The sequence below is a fragment of the Aulonocara stuartgranti genome (assembly GCF_965226115.1).
Source record: "Aulonocara stuartgranti genome assembly, chromosome: 15".
Lineage (NCBI taxonomy): Eukaryota > Metazoa > Chordata > Actinopteri > Cichliformes > Cichlidae > Aulonocara > Aulonocara stuartgranti.
Window position 1 is genome coordinate 26,211,260 of NC_138951.1, and position 22,661 is coordinate 26,233,920.

At 43.4% G+C, this 22,661-nt stretch overlaps 1 protein-coding gene across 5 annotated transcripts in view; it reads left to right on the forward strand.

Annotated features, from left to right (window-relative positions):
* Positions 1-16,761, forward strand: part of tiam2b (TIAM Rac1 associated GEF 2b) — a 47,414-nt gene extending 30,653 nt beyond the window's left edge. For 4 of the 5 annotated variants that reach the window (XM_082506993.1, XM_082506992.1, XM_082506995.1 and 1 more), the window contains 21 exons: positions 706-1,174; positions 1,794-1,972; positions 3,067-3,291; positions 4,298-4,483; positions 4,571-4,714; positions 7,326-7,391; positions 7,526-7,604; positions 7,735-7,824; positions 8,059-8,283; positions 8,515-8,609; positions 10,725-10,913; positions 11,591-11,659; positions 11,750-11,875; positions 12,401-12,509; positions 12,590-12,769; positions 12,889-13,007; positions 13,097-13,205; positions 13,290-13,348; positions 14,038-14,128; positions 14,232-14,319; positions 14,405-16,761. In XM_082506993.1, the coding sequence (XP_082363119.1) occupies positions 706-1,174; positions 1,794-1,972; positions 3,067-3,291; positions 4,298-4,483; positions 4,571-4,714; positions 7,326-7,391; positions 7,526-7,604; positions 7,735-7,824; positions 8,059-8,283; positions 8,515-8,609; positions 10,725-10,913; positions 11,591-11,659; positions 11,750-11,875; positions 12,401-12,509; positions 12,590-12,769; positions 12,889-13,007; positions 13,097-13,205; positions 13,290-13,348; positions 14,038-14,128; positions 14,232-14,319; positions 14,405-14,951 (3,444 nt within the window). In that variant the 3' untranslated portion in view covers positions 14,952-16,761. The remainder of the gene's footprint in view (positions 1-705; positions 1,175-1,793; positions 1,973-3,066; positions 3,292-4,297; positions 4,484-4,570; positions 4,715-7,325; positions 7,392-7,525; positions 7,605-7,734; positions 7,825-8,058; positions 8,284-8,514; positions 8,610-10,724; positions 10,914-11,590; positions 11,660-11,749; positions 11,876-12,400; positions 12,510-12,589; positions 12,770-12,888; positions 13,008-13,096; positions 13,206-13,289; positions 13,349-14,037; positions 14,129-14,231; positions 14,320-14,404) is intronic. The other variant, XM_082506996.1, reaches the window with a different exon arrangement.
* The last annotated feature ends 5,900 nt before the right edge of the window (positions 16,762-22,661 follow it).

A 22,661-nucleotide genomic window follows, 5' to 3' on the forward strand; every position in this document is an offset into this window, starting at 1 on the left:
ACAAAAACATCACATAGTGACACTGGAGAAAGAAATGTTTGGGAACCTGGAACCAGACCGATCTGAGGGCTTACGTTTCATTTACCCCTTGTTTAGATTTCCGTGAGGGCTTGGCTCTGCTCGGCCAATCACAGCACTGTGTTTGATACGGGGGAGTTTGATACAGTGATTGCATGGACAAGCACTTCAGTAAACATCCAGGATCCTTTAAGTCCACTATTATCTCAGGAATAAAAGACCTGCGTGGTAGATTTTCTCTAAAGAACAAACAGCTTAACGCCCTGACTGATAAGAACTGTGCGTTTCTGTACCAACTCACTCTGCCTGTCTATAAACAGCAAGTCTCCACATGTCGTCACTGTCACTTCACAATGACGGTTAAATGTGGAAAACTGCTCAAAAGTGTTGCACAAACCTGGACGAGTCACTCAGTTGGAGGTTTAAAGTAAAGTCAGAGCGGGCATCAAACCCGCGCCCTCTAAAACCAGCAGGTTGTCTTATTGGCTCAAGAGCAGTGATGGATTGTTTGTTTAACGCTGACACTGCAGCGTGAAGCATATTCACACCCCGTTAATGCTAACAGAGGGGAAAATTGTGGTTTGGAATAATACTGCCTGGTGCTGGGCGCTGTGTTTGAGGGCTGCCTCTAGTGGCCGCAGACGGAATCACAGCAGTCAAATAAAGTCCTCTCTGATTTCTCTGCAGGAGCCGTTTGCCACCGACACAGCCGATGTCTTCATCAATGGACTGAATGCTGGGGCTGTTAGCTGCAGCACGCTGTGTTCCTCCGACCCTCTCCACTCCCTGAACCACAACCAGTTCCCAACACTCCACTGCGGCTCCTCCAGGAGTCTGAACCAGAACAGTGATGCTAAGCGGCAGAACATCTATGAGAACTTCATGCAGGAGCTGGAGATGGGTTGCAGCAGTACGGCTGACAGGACGGAGCCATCAGAGGGGGACGGAGACGAGGGTGAGGAGGACGAGGAAGAGATAGATGGGGATGTGGAGGTGGGAGAAGGGGAGCAGCTGGATGTCCTGTTTGAGAAGGAGCAGGGTGTGGTGCGGCGGGCCGGATGGCTCTCTTTCAAACCTCTCATCACTGTTAACAAGGACAGAAAGCTGGAGCTGGTCGCCCGCCGCAAGTGGAGGCACTACTGGGTCACACTGAAAGGTACGGCCGCCTGCAAGGACCAGAAAACAGAAAGTTGAGTTCAAGTTTCAGGATTAGATCTGATCTTATTTTCAGTGAAGGGCAGAAAACTTGCGTAGGAGAAGTCTGGTGATGCCTTTAGTGCCTCTGCTAGAGCTGAAACCAGGCTTATGCTGCATAAAAGGCAGCAAAAGAGTCTTTGTGCACCTGAGGCACAGTGTGAGTTTCCAGGTTCCTCAGTGTCACTTTCGGGTTACATTAACCAGGATGTTTCCAGTTAGGCAGTGGGAAGGTCTATAATCAGCCAGCTGATTATAGATTCAGCATGTTTCAGGAAATACTGACGAGTAGTTTTTGAGTTGACTGTTAACCGACCAACAACTATTTATCACTTCTGCTCTCAGCACAGAGAAGGTTAGGACTTCTTCTTAAACCAGAGGAGTCGCCCCCTGCTGGGCATCAGAGAGAATGTAGGTTTAGGCACTTCTAAATGAAACTTGATTTTAAAAAAAAGTGTTCTGTTTCATGTTAAACATTTTACTGAAGTCTTTACCATCTGTGGCATCAACAGCTAAAATTTATAAATCTCTGTGAAATAAACTATTTAACGTAGAATTAACGATGGATTTTGTCTGTTCAGGTTGCACTCTGCTGTTTTACGAGACATATGGGAGGAGCACCGGCAGCGCCGACCAGGAGCTTTCTCCTCGCTACGCTCTCCTGGCTGATGACAGCATCGTCCAGGCCGTCCCTGAGCACCCAAGGAAGGAGCATGTCTTCTGTCTGAGCAACTCGTATGGAGACGTGTACCTGTTCCAGGTGAGGGAACCGCCAGCACACTGAGAAACATGATTTTACTGGAGTATCCTTGAATGCAGCACCAGCATAAGCAGCTGTGGTGTTGGGACATTTCTGAGGTTTTCTCTTCATTCTTTCATTCTGTGATCGCTTTCCTCCAACTGCTGCCTCCATCTTTTTTCCCATCGCTGTGGCTCATTTGTGAGCAGCGTGAATGAACGGGGTGTGGCGTCACACCAGCATTTGGTTTTCTCACCACAAACATCCACACTGTGGGACTTTCTCTGCGTGTCTTTCTGTTGGTAATGACTGTGAGCATTTCCCCCTCTGCTGCCAGCTCCACACCACCCACACCGAGGAGCAAGCAGACAAACAAAGAGTAGATTTTACTTTTACTCCGACAAAGAAGAGGAGGCACAGATGTGTCGAGGCCCCGGATGAACTCGTGGCGTTCCTTCTAGTCGATCTTGAATGACATGAGCGGCAAAAGTCTGGATGTCAGAGGTCAGCGGGGATAAAAAGAGAGGCCGATTATTACCTGTACTCTCGTTGGTAAAGGTGATGTCATCATGTAATTTAATAATTTATTTCTGTGATCACCTCCTCAAACTTTTAGGAGCTCCTCTTGATTCCCAGAGTCACTCTGACTAATGCAGCAGAGTCTGCAGACACACAAATCACCTTCCTCCCAGAGGAGGAGGTGGAGGCTTTGTCAAGGGCTGAAAGCAGCTGAAGATGACGAGCGGAGAAGGCTGAAAGCCTGCTAATGGGAATCACGACACCCAGCTAATTACTGCAACAAATGTTCCTCTTTACGATGATGACTTGATGAAGAGCGAGTTTTAAACCCTGCCACACGTCCCCTCGTAAACAAAAACAGCTGTTAACATCAGGACATTAAGTCTGCTGCTTAAACGCAGAAACCAGACCATCAGAGGATGACTGAGCCTTGCTTCCTGCTTTCAGCAGCAAATTTACATTTAAAAGTTTCTGTATTTAAGGTTTTTGTTGTTAAAACAAAGCGCAATCAGCAGCTGAATATTCAGAGTTAATAAAGCAGGAGGCTCAAAGTTTAAATTAAAATCTGTCTGACTCCATCTTGTCTCGCCCTCCAGGCCACCAGCCAGACTGACCTGGAGAACTGGGTGACGGCAATCCACTCGGCGAGTGCCTCTCTGCTGGTGAAGCGTCAGAAGAAGGAGGACACACTGCGCCTCCTGCGCTCTCAGAGCCGCTCGCTGCTCCACAAGATTGACATGGATGGGAAGATGAAGAAGATGGCCGAGCTGCAGCTGTCCATCATCAAGGAGCCCAAGAGCAGGAAGGCGGTGGAGAGCCAGGTGAGTGCGGGGAGAAGTGGTCCGGTCAGGGCGGACAGCACGTTGGTATTATCACCTACACCGGTCCTGAATATGGGCAATGCTTTAGAATGACCCTCACAGCCATCTTTGAGTGAAGCACACATGAACATCAGACCCGACTCTCGCCTTGTTGTCTTTGAGCTTCACGATACCTTCAGTGTCTGAAGTTTGCTGCTGTCTCTGTGTTTGTTGCAGAGAAATTAGACGATCCTGAAACTGTGCAGCAGACTGTGTTTCAGTTTAAGGGTTTCTTTTCTGCTCAGCATCAGTGTGAGTCAGTTAGGTTTCATCAGCATTGCTTCAACGGACATCAGGTAACAGCTGTAAGAGGAGAACTGTCAGTAAATCTTGATGAACGTGCAGTTTCTGAGTCTGTGGATGGACTTTGTTGTGCCACAGATTAGCTTCAGGCTGTTTTGCGGGTTTCTTTGTTCTTGTTGTTAATTTCCAGTGACAGCAATGTGCAGACAGAGAACGTATCATTTAGCAGCCTGCTAATCTTTCCTCTGAACTGTGAAACTGATCCCAGCGCTGCAGTTTGAACTCTGAGATTAGAGGCTAATCTTCCTGCTCAACATTCAATTACACATTTACTGAGAGGGAGGGGAGGGCAAACAGAGGAGGAGAAGGAGAGCCTCGATTTATTGGAGAGAGTCCAGCAAGAGAAGAGGAAGGAGGGGAGGAGAGGAGAGGAGATGAAAGGGAGGACAGGATGGAGGGATGAGGGATAATGGGTGATAATCACACAGTAAGGGACAAAATAACTTCATCACAACAGAGACTGAAGCAGGAATTGACAGCAGCAGCAGTCTGCCCCACCCAGGAAATACACTTTACCTGATGAGTGAATGGAGAAAAGATGGCTTCTCTCAGCGCCTTGCCATGACTCACTGACCATGTTTCATGGTTTTCATGGCCGTCTGATGAGTTATTATCATTGTTTTATACAGAAGCTGTGTTTATGTGTGACCCTGTGTGTGCTCAGATCCAGCAGTGGGAGCAGAATCTGGAGAAACTGAACCTGGATCTGTTCAGGCTCAGGTGCTACCTGTCCAGCCTGCAGGGCAGCGAGCTCCCAAACCCAAAGAGCCTCCTCGCTGTGGCCAGCAGGCCCTCCAAGAGCATGCTGGGACGCCTGGGAGTCTTCTCCGTGTCCTCCTTCCATGCTCTGGTAAGTAGAGGCTCGACGCTTCCCTTTTTTTAAAAAAAAGAAAGGAAGAAGGAAATTAACCAAATCTGCCTCTCTGGACTCTCACAGGTGTGCAGCCGAGAAGAGGCCACACTGAGGCGGCGCTGCCGGTCTCTTTCGGGAGGAAACCGGAGGAGGGGTCTGCCGTCCTCCCTGAAGGTCCTGGATGATCTCAACAGGCGCGGCAGGGGTGGCAAACACTCAGCTCACCAGGTATTACACTGCACCCTTTTCTTGTCCAGTTCAGTGCTGTAGTATGGTGAGAGGCAGCGTGCACCCTTCTGAAAATAGTTTGAAAGGTGAAATATTCACATGGAGTCAGAGACAGGTTTAAGAAACGTTCTACTCTGAAGTCTTTTCACATGGACGACTAAAACCAGCTCATCTGATTCAAGCTGAACTCATCGTTCCTCTCTGCTCTCTAAAAACAGCCCAGAAGAAGCGTGCTGTCATCTGTCGTTACGAGGCTAAGTTTAGCCTCTCCTCAGTGCATCATCCAGCTGCAGTTACCATCATGCCTGGCTCCTGACGGTCCCCTCGTGATAAACAGTGGGTTATTTTTGGCCTCTGAGGGTCCGGAGGATAAATCTGTCAGCGCCACTTTGCTTTGTCGTGGATTCTCGCAATTCAACTGAGCCAATACACGCTCAGTGGAAAAACTGCCTCATAGTTTCATAGCTGCAGCGTCTACAGGATCGCAGCACGTTACCTGCTCCCTCCTGCCCTTGAGCAAGGAACTGCGCAGGATGCTTCCAAGCAGTAACTCCCGCTCTGAGCCAAACATCTGTGGATACCTTGGTGAGGGGAATTCTAGCCACATTCTGCCTTTGTTCGACTGAGAGTCCTGCTTCGAGCTGAACGCCTAATCAGTCAGCTGTTTATTTCATCTTACACAAAACCGACCAATCAGAGAGCTCAGAGGGCTTTTTGTATGCTGTCCTGCTCTTGAAAGTCAGAATGATTTATTTCCAGCAACTTTTTATTACCATAATTCATTTTTCTTCGAAATGTAATGAATGTAGGGCGTAATAAAGCCTTCTGAGCTGCTGCACCTCTACTTGTTGTGTGTTGAAGCCCAGCAGACGGTAACACAGAAAGGTCTTTCTGTGGACAGAGACGTCTTCAGGCTTGATGGAGGTGTTCGTAGTCAAGCCTGCGGCAGCTTGTTCTTTGTGCTGAGCACTTGTGGTCAGACAGACCTGCAGCATGTTTGTGTGCAGCTGGATCTCCATTCCGGTTCTGCTTTCAGATCAGATCTGATGCTGCAGGCTGTGGTTTCCGGGTGGAGCAGCTCCACTAGAGGACATGTGGAGCTGATTGCTGCTCGCTGTGTCAACTCTGCAGGAGATATACACTTACCGGAACTCGCCGCCTCCATTTCACTGCCATGTCGGGGGGTGGGGGTCATTACTGTAAAATCCTTGAATCCTTCCAGAAAACAGAAGTTTTCGTACTGACGAGTGTTTCCTGCTTAATGTTGGTCTCCAGTCATCATGTGACTCACTGTGTCCAACCGTCCACTCAGACCACAGTTACGACTGTTGTGGATGTTTTAAGGTGGTGTCGAGGAAAGGCATGCGAGTCCACGATGATGATGATGCCGATGTGTTCAGTGTCAGTCGGTGGTCCCAGACTCCAGGCAGGCTGATGGCGGCTTCACAAACCTGTAATTTCAGTGCAGCTCAACCTGCTCATTTTTTCCCATGATTCCCTGGGGCTAATTTAGGTTTTGATGCAGGACAGAATTAAACATCCCAAGTCTTTTATCATTTTTAATTACGTTTAAATATAGGAGGGAGTATTTTTAGTTTGTCTTTAGTCATGACTGTGTTTGTGTGTTTGTGTTTGACTACAGCAGTACATTATGTGGACTTTGTAGAAAGCAGCTCACTGGTTAAAGATCATGACGCTTACAGAAGTCGCGTCGCTCCTTTGAAGCACCGTCAGGAAACACTCGGGTGGATGTGAGCGACTCTGAAGCAGGAGTCACTGATCTTTTGCTGATTAAGCAAATATGAAACAGGTTATCGCTCAGAGAAAAGACGACTCAAGCTGGAAGATGATGTGACACTGATACTTGTGTTCAAAATTGTCACCCATCAAACTCACCAAGGAGGAAAAGGAGGAGGAGGTGGGAGAAAGAGGAGGAGGACAGTTTGTTTAACTGCACAGCTTTTTGAGGACAACCTTCTGAAGAGGAGGAGGTGGGAGGAGGAGAAGGAAGGGGAGGAGGTGATTGAGAATTAAAAGCTTCCAGGCTGTTTTATTCTGCCAGGATTTCTTTGTTCCTGAGAGTTAATCCTTCACAGGAGGCAGGAGATGACTCCAACACCTCCTCTCCACATGACCTCCCCACCAAACCCCACCTCCTGTTGTCACATGACCTCCACCTTCTTTCTTCTGCTCCCCTTTTAACCTCCTTCCTCCCCCTGTGTCTCCTCTGTATCCCACTGTTCCTCTTTACCCTTTTGTCTCCATATTTCATCTCCTGTGATCTTTTCAGCCAATCAGAGCTCCGGATTCTTCACAGGCTTTTCTTATTTTCCAGTCCACCTCGTCGCTTTAAGTCCTGTGGAGAAAGTCTGAATTTTAAGAATCACCTGCCTATTAGTTTAATGATTTTATAGTTTTCTGCCTTTAAAGCTTCAGTTTATCTATGTTTTTATCAAATGCATTGATGATTTTACTGATCAGAGCTTATAGAAGCTAATCGGTTATAATAACTGAAGGTAAACCTCGTAGGTCGCTCAGTCCTTTAAAACCTGTGCTGATGAGTTAAAAGTTTAATTGAAAGTAAAATTCTTCCTCTGTGCTTCTTCTGCAGAATCTGGACTGCGCTCCCAAACAGATGGAGGCAGCGCCCCCTGCCGGTCATAGTGCAGATCTGCCGGTGTGTTCACTGACTTACCTACAACTTCTCTTTAATTTTTTTCTGCGGGCAGAATGATGATAATTACTGGATTTGTATTCACATGATTCCTGCGAGGTCATTCTCCCGGTTCACTCTTCTGTGTGTGTTTTCAGTTGCGTGATGAACAGCAGCTTCCAGCTGTTGGTGTTTTTACTCTGAACATCTGTCGACCTGACGGCCACAAAGACTTCGGTGAGAAAGAAAAACTCATCACTGAATAAATAAAATTCGTATAAAAACATGACTGGTTTGTCTTCTGAGAGGATAAATAATAAGCATATTTACCTGTGTGTGATGTGCTTCTTCTTCTGTGAATCTGCAGGTTTTGCAGTGACGGGTCACGTGGACGGAGCGGGAAAAAGTCATGTTTTTGTCAGCGAGGTGGACCCGCTGGGACTTTCATCCAGAGACGGTAAAACAGAGAATGGTTTCAGGTTTTATTTTGAGGGAGACCCTGCATTTCTGACAGTTTGAGGTTTTGAAGGTGTCCAGCGGGGGGCGCTCGAGGCTCTGCTATCAGGCTGTCACCTGTGCAGCGCTACACCTCCAGAATGGGAAAAACCCTGTCTGTGTTTAGGATTTTAAAAAATGTAGAAACTTTAAAAAACTTTAAAAGATGCAGTTTAATTTTTCTGTTTCCAATCAGGCCTCAGGGCCGGAGACGAGGTCCTGGCTGTTAACGGCGCTCCTGTGTCTGGACTGGACCTGGACCTCCTGCAGAGTCTCTTCAGACATCAGAAGCTGCAGCTGCTGCTGAGGAGGGATGAGTCACCTGAGGCCGAAGAGCCTGCCGACCTCTGGCCCGACCACGCTGACCCCTTCCACCCCGGCCGCCAACCACCGGCCACGAACATCCACACCTGGATCACAGGTACAGCAGAGACGCTCTGGTAACAGCATCATAATGTTCAAACACATTTCACATTTATATCAAACCGATTTCCACTTTTAAATATAAACTCAACCATTTTAGTCACAGCTGTTTTATTGATCAGATTCATTTACAGAAACCAGAATCAAAGGCTTTTATTGTGAAGGCCACTTAAAGCAGCAGGAGTTCTCCTGTAAAGATCACAGATCACATTTCTTCTTCATCTCACAGATTCCTCTGTCATCACAGATGCAGACAGCATCCTGCCTCCCGTTTTCGATGACACTTCTTCGAGGATACCTCAGGACACCAAGCCCTCAGAGGAGGTGAGCTTCAGTCTGTGACAGTCTGAGAACATCTGGATTTTTTTAAAATGGTTGTATGTTATTCATGACCAAGCCACTTGTGTTTTGCTTTGATCGGCGATAACCCCGTCATATGAAATCAAGAAGTTTTATGAGGATGTGATTGGTTTCCAAAGAAGGCAGCTCAGACTTACCTGCAGAAATCCTCCTGTGCCTCCTGGAGCTCCACCCCCCACCTCTGTGCACATGACCTTTGGTCAGCCTGATAATCCAGCTTACACAGTCAGGAGTGTTTGTAAAGTCAGAGCTGAGGGATTAACGTTTTTCCCTGGAGAAACACAACTTGTAGGTGTTGTTTTTGACCGCCTCTTCATTTCTGACGACGGCGGAAGGAGTATCAGGTGACCTCCGGCCCCAACTGATCCTCTTCGTCGTTGTTTCACTCCTTCGTCATGGGTGCTCTGTGCTGGGTACTGCCGATGGAGGAGGACTGGGAGACTCTGGAGGAAGAGGAGGAGGATGGAAGGGAGGTGTTCCCCGGGGTGGGGCTCCTGGAGCGGCTGCTGAGGCTCCTGGACAAGGTGGCAAGCTGCCTGGGCTGTTGGCGTCCCGCTGACGGCGTCGTCCTGCTGGTAAACGGGCTGCTGGTTGGTGTAGAGCTGAAACTTGGTGTAGAGGAAATGATCACAAGTGTTTTCTGTGCTTTAGATTTTCTCAGTGTGAGACGGTTGTGCACGCCACTATCACAGCGTTACGTGTACAGACGCCCACAGGACTATGTTGTACCTGCTCAGACAGAAAGTAGGACAATAGGAACAAGTCACCACCTGAGAGAATGTCAGCACAGGACAGTAATCCCAGCCTCAGATGTCCCGGGCGGCTCAGAGTCAAACAGCTGCTCCTTCGTGAAACAGTTTAGATACCTTAGGACTGACGAGGATCCTCCTGGAGGAGCGGGAAACCTCTTTTTGAAACATCAAGTAACATCAAATATTTGAGGCTAATATTCCAATTAGTGAGATAAAATCAACTATAATCACCCTGAAAAAGCAGAGATAATTAATTGATTTAAAAAATTAAGATAAAAACAAGTCCTGGAGCTCAAAAGTGAAGCTGTTAAAAGGTTCTTCTGTTTACACAGCATCTTTTGATTCTTCATGAACTAATTGATTGTTCGAGTTAATAAAACTGTCACGCTGTGATCGCGCTAACCTAAAGATCTTCATCTTCAGTGTTTTTGGAGTCAAAGGTCAATCCTGCACTCTCGACCATCCAAAGACTCATTGGTTTCTTTCAACTCGACTCCAAACAAGCACCAGTTGCTGCTGTTTAGGCCTTTGATGCACTTATTTGCACATTAATATCCCGTGTTTGATCATCTTCCAGTTCATTATCTGCTCTGCTGAAACCTGGAGGTGGGTCTTTAGTTCTTCATCGAAACTGCTCCTCACCTCCATGAACAGTTGAATTGAACATGTCTGGGCAGTCTTTTTCCCACATGTTCAGATCTCAGGGCACTCCTCCTTCCTCGAGTTTAAAGTGCAGCGACGCTTCCTCACCGCTTATCAAAAGCTCTGCAGCTTCAGGGTGAGTGCATTGGAGCTCAGAATTCATCAGGCTGTCGGCGCTGCGTTAGAGGCTGGCAGCCCAGATTATGATGACGGATGAGGCAGCCAATTGGTTAGCAGCTCGTCCTCAGTCAGGGTCATAGCAGCAGCGGCGCTCAGACTGGGAACAGGTTTGTGTTTGTCTGTTTGGATTTTGGTGTTTGTGTGTTTAACCTTATCTCTGGCTCAGCGGCTTCCCAGACCTCCCCAAAATCCAGCAGAGAGATTAACCTCCTGCTCCACTGATCCTCGTTCTCCTGACTCAGAGCCACAGTTCTCTCCGGTTTGTCACTCAAGTTTGAGTGTGAGTGGAACAAAAATCAGTTACTGGACTTCCACCTGGGATCCATGCATCTTCTTCTGCTTATCTAATTCACGGTCATGTGGGAGCTGAAGAATACCCCAGCTATAATAGGACCGGGGGGGTGGGGTCTGTTTTCTGATTTTTCTTCTTTATTGTCAAGCACATGAACAGTGGTGTTGTCCTGAATGATTTCATTGAGCTTTGGTTCCTGTGTTTCCCTCCCAGAACTTAGACCAGGTCTACTCGCTTTACCAGACCTTTCCAGAAGGCCAGACAGGAGATGGCGACAACCCCAAAAACCCGTACGGCAGAGAGGTCAGCCTGCAGCCGGTGAGCCCCACCCACCTAAGCGTGTGTCAGCGTCTGCGTAAGGTCATCCAGGAGCTGGTCGACACCGAGAAGTCCTACGTCAAGGTCAGAATACAACAGCAACAGTAGTACTACTGTGGTACTACTGCTAGTACATCTGATATGTTAATGGACGCGTTTTGACTCATTTTCAGCTCCATGTTTTTATTCTTTGTCTCTACAAGAGTAGCTTTGCATGATTCAGTTCAAAATAATCCTTCCTTATCTTATTCTGGTCCTTCAACCTTTTACCCTCTCCTTTGTCTGAAACATGCTGTTTTAGCTCCTCCCACTTATGTCTAGATTTCTTCTGATTGGCTGCCCCTGATATTACCATTTTGGGGATTTCCCCTCTCTGTGACATCATACTAAACCAGGAGTAGAAAAAACTGTGTGAAACTCCAGTTTTTTATCAGTTTATTTATAGAATAAAATAAAACAGAAACTATTTTTTTTTATGTTAAAGTGATAAAGAAATCTATTCTTATGATTTTACACACAATTTGTACAGTTTTAGTTTTAAATGGTTGTATAAAATGGGTCCCTTACAAATATTAAAAGAATCTGCTATATTAATATTTTTGTCTTAATTAGAGTGTATGCTTAAACATCTTTATATCTTCAAACCTGTGTGTTTAAAACTGCTGGAAAGATCTTACTATTTGATTCGAGCCGATAATTAAATTTGAAAAAAGAAATTAGACTTTGATTAATATCAGAACATTTTTTTGGTTCTGTTTCAGGATCTCGTCTGTCTGTTCGACATCTACCTCACCCCCCTGCAGAAGGAGACGTTCCTCAGTAAAGACGAGGTAAAGACGAGCCGACAGTAAGTGACGGTTGTGAAGTGAAGGTTGTGGTTGTGACTCTGACCGCAGTGTGTCTCTCTGTCACTCTGTCAGATGGAGGCGCTGTTCGGCAGTCTGCCAGAGATGTTGGACTTTCAGAGAGTTTTTCTCCAAACGCTGGAGGAGAGAATCGCCGCCTGTCCGAACTTCAGCAGCCTGGAAACCCCCGAGCAGTTCAAGGTGAAGGTCCATCAGCTGGTTCAGACAGATTTTATTTCCTTCATTTATTTTTTTATTTTATTCTTTTTGTTTTAGTTGTGCATGCATGCAAGTTTTATTGTTTTATTTATTTAAGCTCCAGTGATTTATTTTGGCCCTGTGATGTTTTACTTTTATGCATTTTTTTCCCCAATTGTTAAAACTGATATATTTATTATATACTCCATTTCGGGTCCATTATTATTATTGTTATTTTATTTTTTACTTAGTTTGTTTATTTTTTAACAATTTATTTAATTACATTATATACATAGTATATATTTTTTGAGATATTTTGTCTTTTCACAGTTTATCTTTTTTTTATTTTTTTGTACATTTTATTCATTTATTAACTCTATTTTATTTATTTTAAGCTGTTAACATATTTCTCCTTTTTAAATGTTTCAATATTTTAAATGCGGAATTTCCATATTTTAATGAACAAAAGTTTTTATTTGCTTGTTCGATGGGTTTAGTTTTTTCACACCTCATTTGTGTTTCATTCAGAAACTCCTCTTCCCATTGGGTGGATCATTTCTGTACTACGCCGATCACTTCAAGCTCTACAGTGGCTTCTGTGCGAATCACATCAAAGTCCAGAAAGTTCTGGAAAGAGGTGAAAACACAGTCTGAGCACTTTAAACTCATTTAAGCAGCACTCCATTTAACCTTTAACCCTGACCACCTGTGACGCAGCCAAAACAGACGCAGCCTTCAAACAGTTCCTGGAGGCCAGAAATCCGACCAATCAGCACTCGTCTTCCCTGGAATCATACCTGATCAAACCTGTTCAGAGAGTCCTGAAGTATCCGCTGCTGCTCCGAGAGCTCGTGTCCCTGACAGATGCAGAGAGCCCCGAGCACACACACCTGACAGGTAACCCAAACATACACCTGACAGGTAACCCACACACACACCTGAGAGGTAACAGACCTCACAGTATTGTATTTAAACATGTTTTGTGACCAGCTGCACTTCCACTGTCATCCACTCAGAGGCGCTGCGAGCAATGGAAAAGGTGGCGAGTCACATCAACGAGATGCAGAAGATCTATGAGGATTACGGCTGCGTGTTTGACCAGCTGGCAGCAGAGCAGAGTGGAGCCGACAAACAGGTAAACACAATGACACACACACACACACACTTGAGCGTCACCTGTGTGCATCACGTACCCTGAAGGGTTTTTTTTTCCTCCACCCTCAGGTGACGGAGATCTCGATGGGGGAGTTTCTGGTCCACTCGTCGGTGGTCTGGTTGAACCCACTGCCCTCTCTGGGTCGCTTGAGGAAGGAACCAGAGCTGACGCTGTTTGGTGGGTGAAGTCTCTTCTTCACACTTCTTTACTTGCACAGGTAATAACTGATGGAGAATAACACAAGTCTGTCTTTGTCCTCAGTGTTCAAACGAGCCGTCATCCTGGTTTACCGTGAGAACAGCAAACTGAAGAAGAAGATGGTGAGTGCACGTCTACTCTTCATCTCCTAATTTGTATAACTGAACAGATTTGTATGTCTATTTATACCAATGTAAACAAAAAAATACAGTGACAAAAAAATTAACAAAGTGTTAAAAAAATGATATTAAAAATGCAAATCTGTCAATTAAAAAGTAAAACAATATGTGTTATGTGTTAAAGAATATTTAAAAATATCAAAAGAATATCAAAATAATGATCATAACAAAGATATAAATCCCATAAATGAAATCACTTAAAATTTCCTTTTCAACTATAATATTGTTGTTCTTTTCATTTTTTGATAAAGTAAAACCAAACATATGAGAGATAACATCACATTTAAATAAATCTAAACACTGTGAGGTTTTAAAAGAAAGATGGAGGCCAAAAATGTCTAGTTTTTAAGTCAAATATCAATAAAAATCTATTTGGCTTAATCTGTTTTTTCCTGTATTGGCAGTAATGGGCTTCCATACAACTGCTGGTTTCTATTAATTTCTTCAAAGATCATCTCAGAAAAACTTTAACCTGGTTCTGGAGAGATGATCTGCTTCTTTGTCTTTACAAATGTAATCCTCGTCCTTGATTGGCTCCTCAGCTGTAAACACATCAACGCGATGTCACTGAATAAAAGAAAAAAACACCTCCACCTGTTCTTGTTGTCAGTTTTTATGTTTTTTTCTCACAGACCTCGTCCCGATCAGCTGACCTTGACCCCTTCAGATTCCGCTGGTTAATCCCAGTTTCAGCGGTCCAGGTCAGACCGGCTAACATCACAGGTGAGTGACCAATCAGAGTGAGGTTTGTTACTGCAGTGCTGGTGCAACAGCTCTCCAGCAGGAGGCGCTGTGACGGTCTGAGCTCACTGTGCTGTGTGTGTAGGTTCTGAGGACTCATGTGTGTGGGAGCTGGTTCACAGTCGGTCTGAAGTGGAGGGACGACCAGAGACGGTGTTCCAGCTGTGCAGCAGGTACGGACAGCCAATCAAGTTCCTGTGGTGGTTCTCGACTCTGTGCATGATGATGTTAAGCTTCAGCTCTGTGTTTGTATTTCAGCGGTTTGGAGACAAAGGCCAGCGTGCTGCGAGCCCTGCGCTTGCTCCTCAGAGACCGAGCTCCTGTGGGATCCCTGAGGAGGAGCAGGCTGTCTACGGCTGAGAGAAGCGCCTCCTGGAGGAGGAGGCAGCAGCGCCACTCTGACACCCAGAAGACAATTCCTCACCAGCTGCAGGAGAGCTGCAGGTCTGACGGCGTCCTGGGCGACACATGCTCAGAGCCTCTGCTGCCGAGCCACGCCTCCAGCTCCAGTGCCGCTGCAGGGATGAGAGGCAGACTCTGCTCCCTGACTAGCGAGCTGGAGGCCCAGCTGCAGAGGCTCAACTTCAGAGAGGAGGAGGTGGAACAAAGAGGGACATCTATAAGTGAGGAGGAGAAAAATAAGCGGAGCTCTAGCCTACGGCGAAGTCCTGGAGATCTGCAGGACCTCAGCAACCTGCTGGAGAGAGACTTCAGCGTTCAGAGCATGACCTCGATGATAAACGAGGACTGCTTCTATGACCCCCTCCTGGGGTTACAGACGACCGCCGCCATGCCCGCAGTGTAGGGACAAAGCTAACATGCTAACACAAGGAGGATGGTCACAATGTGGGGAGTCTAAATAAATCCAGACGATTGAGCTGGAAGTTTATCACACCTGCTCCACAGACCTGAACATGGAGGTCCACGCTGACCAAAAGGTGCCATCTGACGAGGTTCGGGTCATTTTCGAGAGTGTGAAGCAGCTTCATTCCTCACACATCGCCTCCTGCAGGTCATCACAGGTCACTACACCAAAGGAAATGCTGACAGACTAACTGACCCTTTGAGAGGATCTTCATCTCTCCAACACTTGAACTGTTCTCAGTGAGACAATGAGATAGCAGGACATCTGTCCAGCCCTCTGATTGGCTGCGAGATTCATGACACTGAAACCTTCAACAAATAAAAAAGGTCTGGAGGTGGATTGATAACAAATTTTTGTACAAGAGGAAGTCATATCAGCCAATCTGGGATTTTTTTTACTGATCTCTCTGATTCAGCATTAAAAGCTCACCAGTGATTTAATGGTAACAAAAATAAACAGCAGTCGAACGTCACCGGAAAGTGAGAGAAAAGAGTCTGACAATAAAGTCCAAGAAAAATGTAAATTTAAAGAAAACGTGTAACACTTTGAAACATCAGTTCATGCAAGTTCTTAAATTCCTAAAATTCATTTTTAATTTATGAATTTTTTTTGTTTGTTTGTTTTTAGTCTCAAAAAGAAATTTGATTTGTTTATATTTAAAAATAAGATTTTATTCTCATAAAATTACAGGTTGATCTCTCAGAAATGTGACCTCTTTCCACAAAAGTGCACCTTTATTTTTTTAAATATCAATATCATTACCTGTTAACCTTTAAAATTACCGTTATTTATGCAAAAAAAAACCCAAAAACATTTGGCAAGCAGTTTTTAGTTTTTTCATTTAAAATTTTTTTTGAGTGTTTTTTTTTTCTTTCTGAATTTTTTTTAATTTTACATTTTCTTTAAATAAATTACTTCAGCTTTGAAATAATACGTTTATGTTGCCCTCACAGTAAAACTTTATTCTATCAACATCTTTAAATATAGCTTTCTCTAAAAAACAATTTTATCTTCAAACTACTGAAATTCCTGCATGAAATTCAGCCTGAAAAGTGTCTTTTTCTTTACACGAGTTTATAATAATCTGTCTTTTAAAATGTAAATTTATACCAAATTTTTCAACTTTATTCTCAGTCTTTTTTCTCTAACAGAGGCTCTGAAACTGTAGACCCATCTCAGGCATCTCGCTAACACAGCTCACAAACCTCAAAGAACAAACAGAATCATTTGTCTCAGAGACAAACTGCAGACCTCACAAAACTTTCCAGAAACTGGAGTGTTCTTTCTAAAAATTCCTCGAGAGAACATGGTGCTCAGTTCTTTTCACTTAACCAAGCGTCTCTCTGAAGGGTCCAACCAGCTCAGTTTCATCTTGTTCGCTAATGATGGACCAAACCGAATGTTGGACTTGCTGCCTGAACTCGGCGACAGCTGTCAAACTCTTGTGTTGTAAATATTCTTGTGTGCAGCACTCATTTTGAACTTTTCTGTCTAACAGAGAAACTTTCTTGACAAAAGCAGTTTCTGGAAAAATCTGGAGCTGCTGGATCAAAGCCTTCAGTCGAGTTTTTATATTTATATATTTGTAATGTTTTGTTGACCAAGCACTAGAGAGACACCAGTGTTTTTATTTTATATTTGTGTTTTATATTTTCTAAAATGTTAAAGTATTTGGTAATTTATTTTCTTAAATATTTGTTCAAGGCAAATAAATGAAAAAAATATTTAATTAAAGATTTTTGACCTGAAATGCTCCTCCTATTGCTGTTTATTCAGTCTCTGAACAGAAAACTTCAAGGCCTTGTGACCAGCTGAAACCCCCCTGGCAACCACTGGTTGCTAGTGGGTGGTTAGCTGCGGCTAGCCGTGGTTTGCATAGAAGACGCTGACTTTTCTCAAAACTCGCCCCAGCTGCTCACTGAGTAGTTGTAAAGCTGTCAGGGAAAAAACAGAAAAGATTCACTGAAGTGGATTTGTGATGCTGCAGAGCTCTGTCTGTGCACTGCTGAGTAAAGCTGAGGTCCCTGTGCTCTCTGCAGGTCTCATTATTAATGTAAAGAGATAATAAAATCTTATTCTTTCAGAATTTGTATGTGTCTTGGGCAGCTATCCTCCCCTTGCCTCCAGTTCTCCACTTTGCGCTCTACCCTCCAACATTAAAACACCGACACCTTGTGCAGCGGTCCACGAGCTACAGACACTCTACAGGCATACCTAACCCAGCAGACTCTCGTTGTTCTTGTCATGAAGTCGTGTTTGTTTCATGAACATTATCATTTCCTGTGATGATACTCAGATTTCCTCCTTTCACTCATTTCAGTCTGACTTCACCTTCAGGGGAACAGGACGCTCAGCTCACTTTTGGATCTATAAATTAAATTTTAAAAAGCAGTGAAGGTAAAAACTGAGTGTGTGTGTATGGTGTGTGTTGTCTCTTCAGCTCTTGTTGCCAGAGTAACCGCTGTAGAAAGGAGGAAGAAAATTGGCACATTTATCATAAATTTACAGCTTTTTAAAACCTTTTAAAAACTCTGCATCTATTTGGAGACTGAACAGCTTGCCTCACCAAATGACATAATTTCAGACCTTTGAAGGCTTTAAACACTCATCGCTCAGTTCACCTAATGGTCACTGAGGAGCTGAAAGCTGGTCATGTGAGGATATTTCAGGCTCCGGTTGCCTAGGTGAACTTCTAACGTGTTTATTCACAGGTCGTATGTCAATCAACAGTGTTTTTCACTCTTATTGGACGTCTCTTGAGTCGCTCCCCGTAAAGTTCATCACTAGCTGGGTTTTGACTATCTAAGAGGGAGATAACTTGTGGTGGTGGCATTCTGTTTCAGCCCTACACTTGAAATCAGAGAGCTCTTTAAAACAACCTGTTTATTCAGAAATATAGTGTGATAAATATATATATGCACAACTTTGTAGTATCTAGAATAAAAGCATTTCTACCAGTAAAAGAGGAGAGACTGTGCAGCTGAACACACGCAGCGCTCCCTGTCCTTTGTTTTTTTTAATTTATTTATCATATAATCATATAATCCTATCATTATTTTTATTATTTTTTTTATCAGTAATATAAAAAAATCCTCCTGCACAGTTACTGTCACGTCAGGCAAAGAGCATCGGCAGGAACATTTAGACCTGATGTTTCCATCTGCAGCACAGAGACAGAGTCAGGCTCCTGTTAATTACATTTAAGACTTTTAATCCCGACTGAGGAACCTCTGAAGACCTGCAGAGACCCCGAAAGAGCTGGGGGCCTGATGAAGCCCCGGAGTTTTTAACTTCACTCTCGGCTTTCATAGTCAGTGTGAGCGGCAGGACATTTAAACACACATACAGGACAGGAGCTCACAGGGTTTTAGCTTAAACTCTCACCATCCATTCGGAAAGCTTGAATACTTTGATGTCAGAAGCTGTAAGAAACTGCTGGTGGTGGGAGGGCTCTGTATTTGTTCCCTTGAATTTGAGACATTTTTACATACAAAAACCTCTGAGCTTTTTATATTTCTACTCCTTGGATCTTGTTTGATTCCCTTTTCGTGTCCAGCCTGTCCCAGTTTCATCTCCGTGCTTTGTTACCCTTTTCGTCTCCCCAGTTTTGTCCCCGTGTCGTTCTGCTCTCTGTGTTTTTGTGGTTTTCCTGTCTTGGCTATGTCTTTCGTCCTGGTATTCATCTCTTTCCTGCGATCGTCAATCTGTGTTTCATCCTTTTATGCCTATCTAGTTACATCGTGTTCAACTGTGCTCCCAGGGGTGTCTACTCTGTCCTAATGTTCTCGTGTCTATATATTATCTGCATCTATATACATCTCCTGCATCTGGTCTTTGTTGTGTCCTCTCTCAGTGTATTTTCTCAGTGACTGTTTTTGCTTTTGTTTTCTTTACCTTTCTGCATAAAAATAAATCAGTGATTATTCTATCTGTGAATCCTGCATCAGTTTCATTTGCCCCGTATCTTCGCATTCAGGGGTTAAAATAGCCTTCACAATAACTACAGTTATGTGCAGAGTAATCTCTAGTGGGATGAGGTTGAGACGTTTTATTGATTGAATCAATAAGAGGAGGTAGGAGGAGGTCGGGGTGGATGAAGGGTTTACAGCCATCGTGCACCATGTTTGCTCAACTGAAAAAGAGATGCCAGAAAAAGAAAAGAACCAGAAAACATTTTTATAATGGTTCAGACAGTTTAACCATCAAGATATTAATTATTGACCCAGCACGGTGGCACAGAGGTTAGCACTGTTGCCGCACAGCAAGAAGGTCCTGAGTTCAATTCCACATCAGGCTGGGGTCTTTCTGAGTGTGAATGGTTGTCTGTCCCTGTGTGTTAGCCCTGCAACAGACTGGTGACCTGTCCAGGGTGTACCCCGCTTTTTGCCCTATGACAGCTGGGATAGGCTCTAGTGCCCCCCGCGACCCTGAAAAGGATGGATGGATGAAAAATCTTCAAATCTTGTGAGCCAAAAAATCTACATCAGCCTTATAATTTCTACTTATTTAAGCTATCTGTCTTTGACTTAAATGTTTAACTTCCTGTAATACCATTAATTTTGCTTTGGGATAAATATTTACTGATATTTCACCAACAACACAGAACTACTGTGACATGGAAGAAAAAACATCTATTAGCATGTTTAGGCTGACTTTAAAGCAGAGCATTTCTAATTAAACTGAAATGAAGCTACTTTAATAATTTTTATGATGAAGGTCAGTGTAACACACACACACACACACACATACACAGAGAGAGAGAGAGAGAGCGAGAGCGAGAGTCGTGTTTTAATATCCTTGTCAGGACATCTAATTGAAATAATAATAATAATAATAACTTTATTTATAAAGTGCTTTCAAATAAAGTGCTGAACAGCAATCTGACGATAAATAAGACAAATTTTTAAAAAAAATACAGTTAAAACCCAAACAACAGTTCGCCCTATGACAGCTGGGATAGGCTCCAGCGCCCCCCGCGACCCTGAAAAGGATAAGCGGAAGCGAATGGATGGATGGATGGATGGACAGTTAAAACCTGATAAAACAAAAGAGAATAGCAATTAAAACTTTAGCCATAGAATTAAGTCACGAAATAATGCTTTCCCCAGCCGCTAACTAACCATCAAAAATGAATGCTTAACCCTAACCCTCAGCCTAAACCTGACCATAACCTGACTGTAACCTTGACATTAAACCACATTTTGAGTGTCAAATATGCCTTCCGGATTTTGGTCCCCATAAGGTCTGTTGGTTCCCACAAGTACAGTAAACTTCTAATTTTTAGTCCCCACAAAGATATTAATACACATCCACACTCACACACGCTCACACACACTCTCAGGCTGTGTGTGTTGAGCATAGATAAAGCACTTCATTTATAACCCCCGCTGGTTGCTGACTGATGGCTGATGGAGCCTGGGGTGGGGGTGGGGGGGTTGTTTCTGCCAGATGGTTTGATTCAGCTCCAAACTATTATCACTGTGACTGAGGGGTCAAAGGTCAAACTGTCTACTTTAATGTGAAGCTAATTTCAGCTGTGTTGGGTGAAAGAATGAGGAATTGCACGGCTCTGTGGATACTGAGGAGGAGTCAGAGGAAATCCTTCCACTCTTCTTCATTCTTCCTCCTCGAGTCGGCTCACATCAGCAGAGTGTGAAGCAAAGATATCCACCCACACTGCTGAGCTCACACAGATTTATCACGTTTCTCCATCAGAGAAACAAACCACTGAGAAATCAGAAAGATGTTCCTGAATGAAAACGGCAGAATGAAAACGCTCATTTATTTATTTAGATTCATTCCCAAGTGATTACTGGCAACATTTTTATTTAGGCTGCTTTATGCCATAAATACACACTGATTCAGTGTGTGTTTTCATACAGAAACCAGTACATTAATTTTAAAAATATAACACAAGTAATTTACAAAATGTAAATTACAGGTGCATGAAAAGAAAAATCAATTAAATTTTATATAAAGTCGGTAACCATCCAGGTCGTCACAGTCTTGTCTCATCACAGAGGCCTCTTTGGTTAGCGTGGATTCCCGGGTGTTTCACCCCCGCTGGGTGGGGGACATCCCCACGGAGGTGGTCCTGAAGATCGTTGACCAACGAATCATCACAAGGTGTGAAAATTTTAACAATAATCTTGATTATGATAAATGCAAACAGATTTTTTTAAGTTAAACAAGCAACTGTAAAACCAAATTTAAACTCTCCCCATCCAAACAAGTCATAGAGACAAAATGATCTTTAAATAAAATAAAATAAAATAAAAATAATTTAAAATAGCGAAAATGCTTCTTTTTAATTAAAACAAAAGAATTTACAAAAAGCTGCACAAAGAAAACAATATATAAATAAAATGAAAAAATGTGAGAATTATTAAATGTAAAATACAAAAGATAAAAATAAAATTAATTTCTTTATTTTTGTCTTTAAACAAGTAGAAAAGACAGAAAACAAAGCTGCTCGCCAGTAATCAGACTTCCTGAACAACAGCAGAAAAACACAGCATTAAAAGAAAAACCTTAAAGGACAGAAAAGCAGCTTCTCAGTTTGTCCTCTGCAGCGTTCAGACATTCAGGCCCGCGGGCGGCCACTCAACCCTCCAGAGACCCGCCTCTAATAGCCCGCTGCCTGGTTTCACATCGCTGAGCAACACGGCAAGCGGCTGGATGTTAAAACAGGCTGTTCAGCATGTGCACGAACACAGAACAAGAGACCCAAACACTGCAGGAGGCTCGAAACACTTGATGTAAAGGAGCAGAACAATCTGAGGATCAAACAGCTCAAATAAATGATCAAGAAAACACCAAACAGCTTCTATAATATGAGGATGTACAAGTAACGGGACAAAATGAAAGACACAAACATGGCCTCTCACAATTATCTGAACATTTATAGATCAGTCAGAGATCTGGGACGACACGCACAGACGTTCATTAATAAATTGGACTGTTGGGAAATCTGGCGGTGCATTCAAGGACACTCCCACATCTAAGATTTAATGTCATAAAATGCAGGAAATAACCAAATCGTTACCGACAACAGCCCATAGAAAAGCATGACAGTGTTTCTGATTCAGTCAAACATGAATCACAGAATAAAAAGCGTTTCCCACTCAGGACAATAAACACCGCCACAGAGAAAAGACAGCTCAGCGCTGCAGTGCTACATTTATTATTATTGTTGTTATTATTATTAGTAGTAGTATTAGTAGTAGTATTATGTCACATGAAAGGAGTCGGCCTTCATCTGTTACTTTTGTAATATGACCTTAACCTGCATCAGTTTTACTGACATCATTTGTTTATTAGCATCTCGCCTCTGTCTGTTTTATATTTTGAATATTTTAATATTTTATTTTAAAGTTTCACACTCTCCTTTATAAAACACATGATTTATGTATGATATAAAATTATTAAGTTATTTTTTTTTAACAGGGCAAATTAAGTATATAATAAATATAAATAAATCTGAAATTATGGAAATACAATAAATATTATTGTATTTATTCACTCTGCAACTCTGTGCAGAGTGAATAAATATTTTTACACGAGTTCCTTAAACAGACGTTTACAAAAAGAGATTAAATTGTTCTTTTATCACTTTATTAAAATGATTCAGTAGATTTAGTTCTTTTCCAA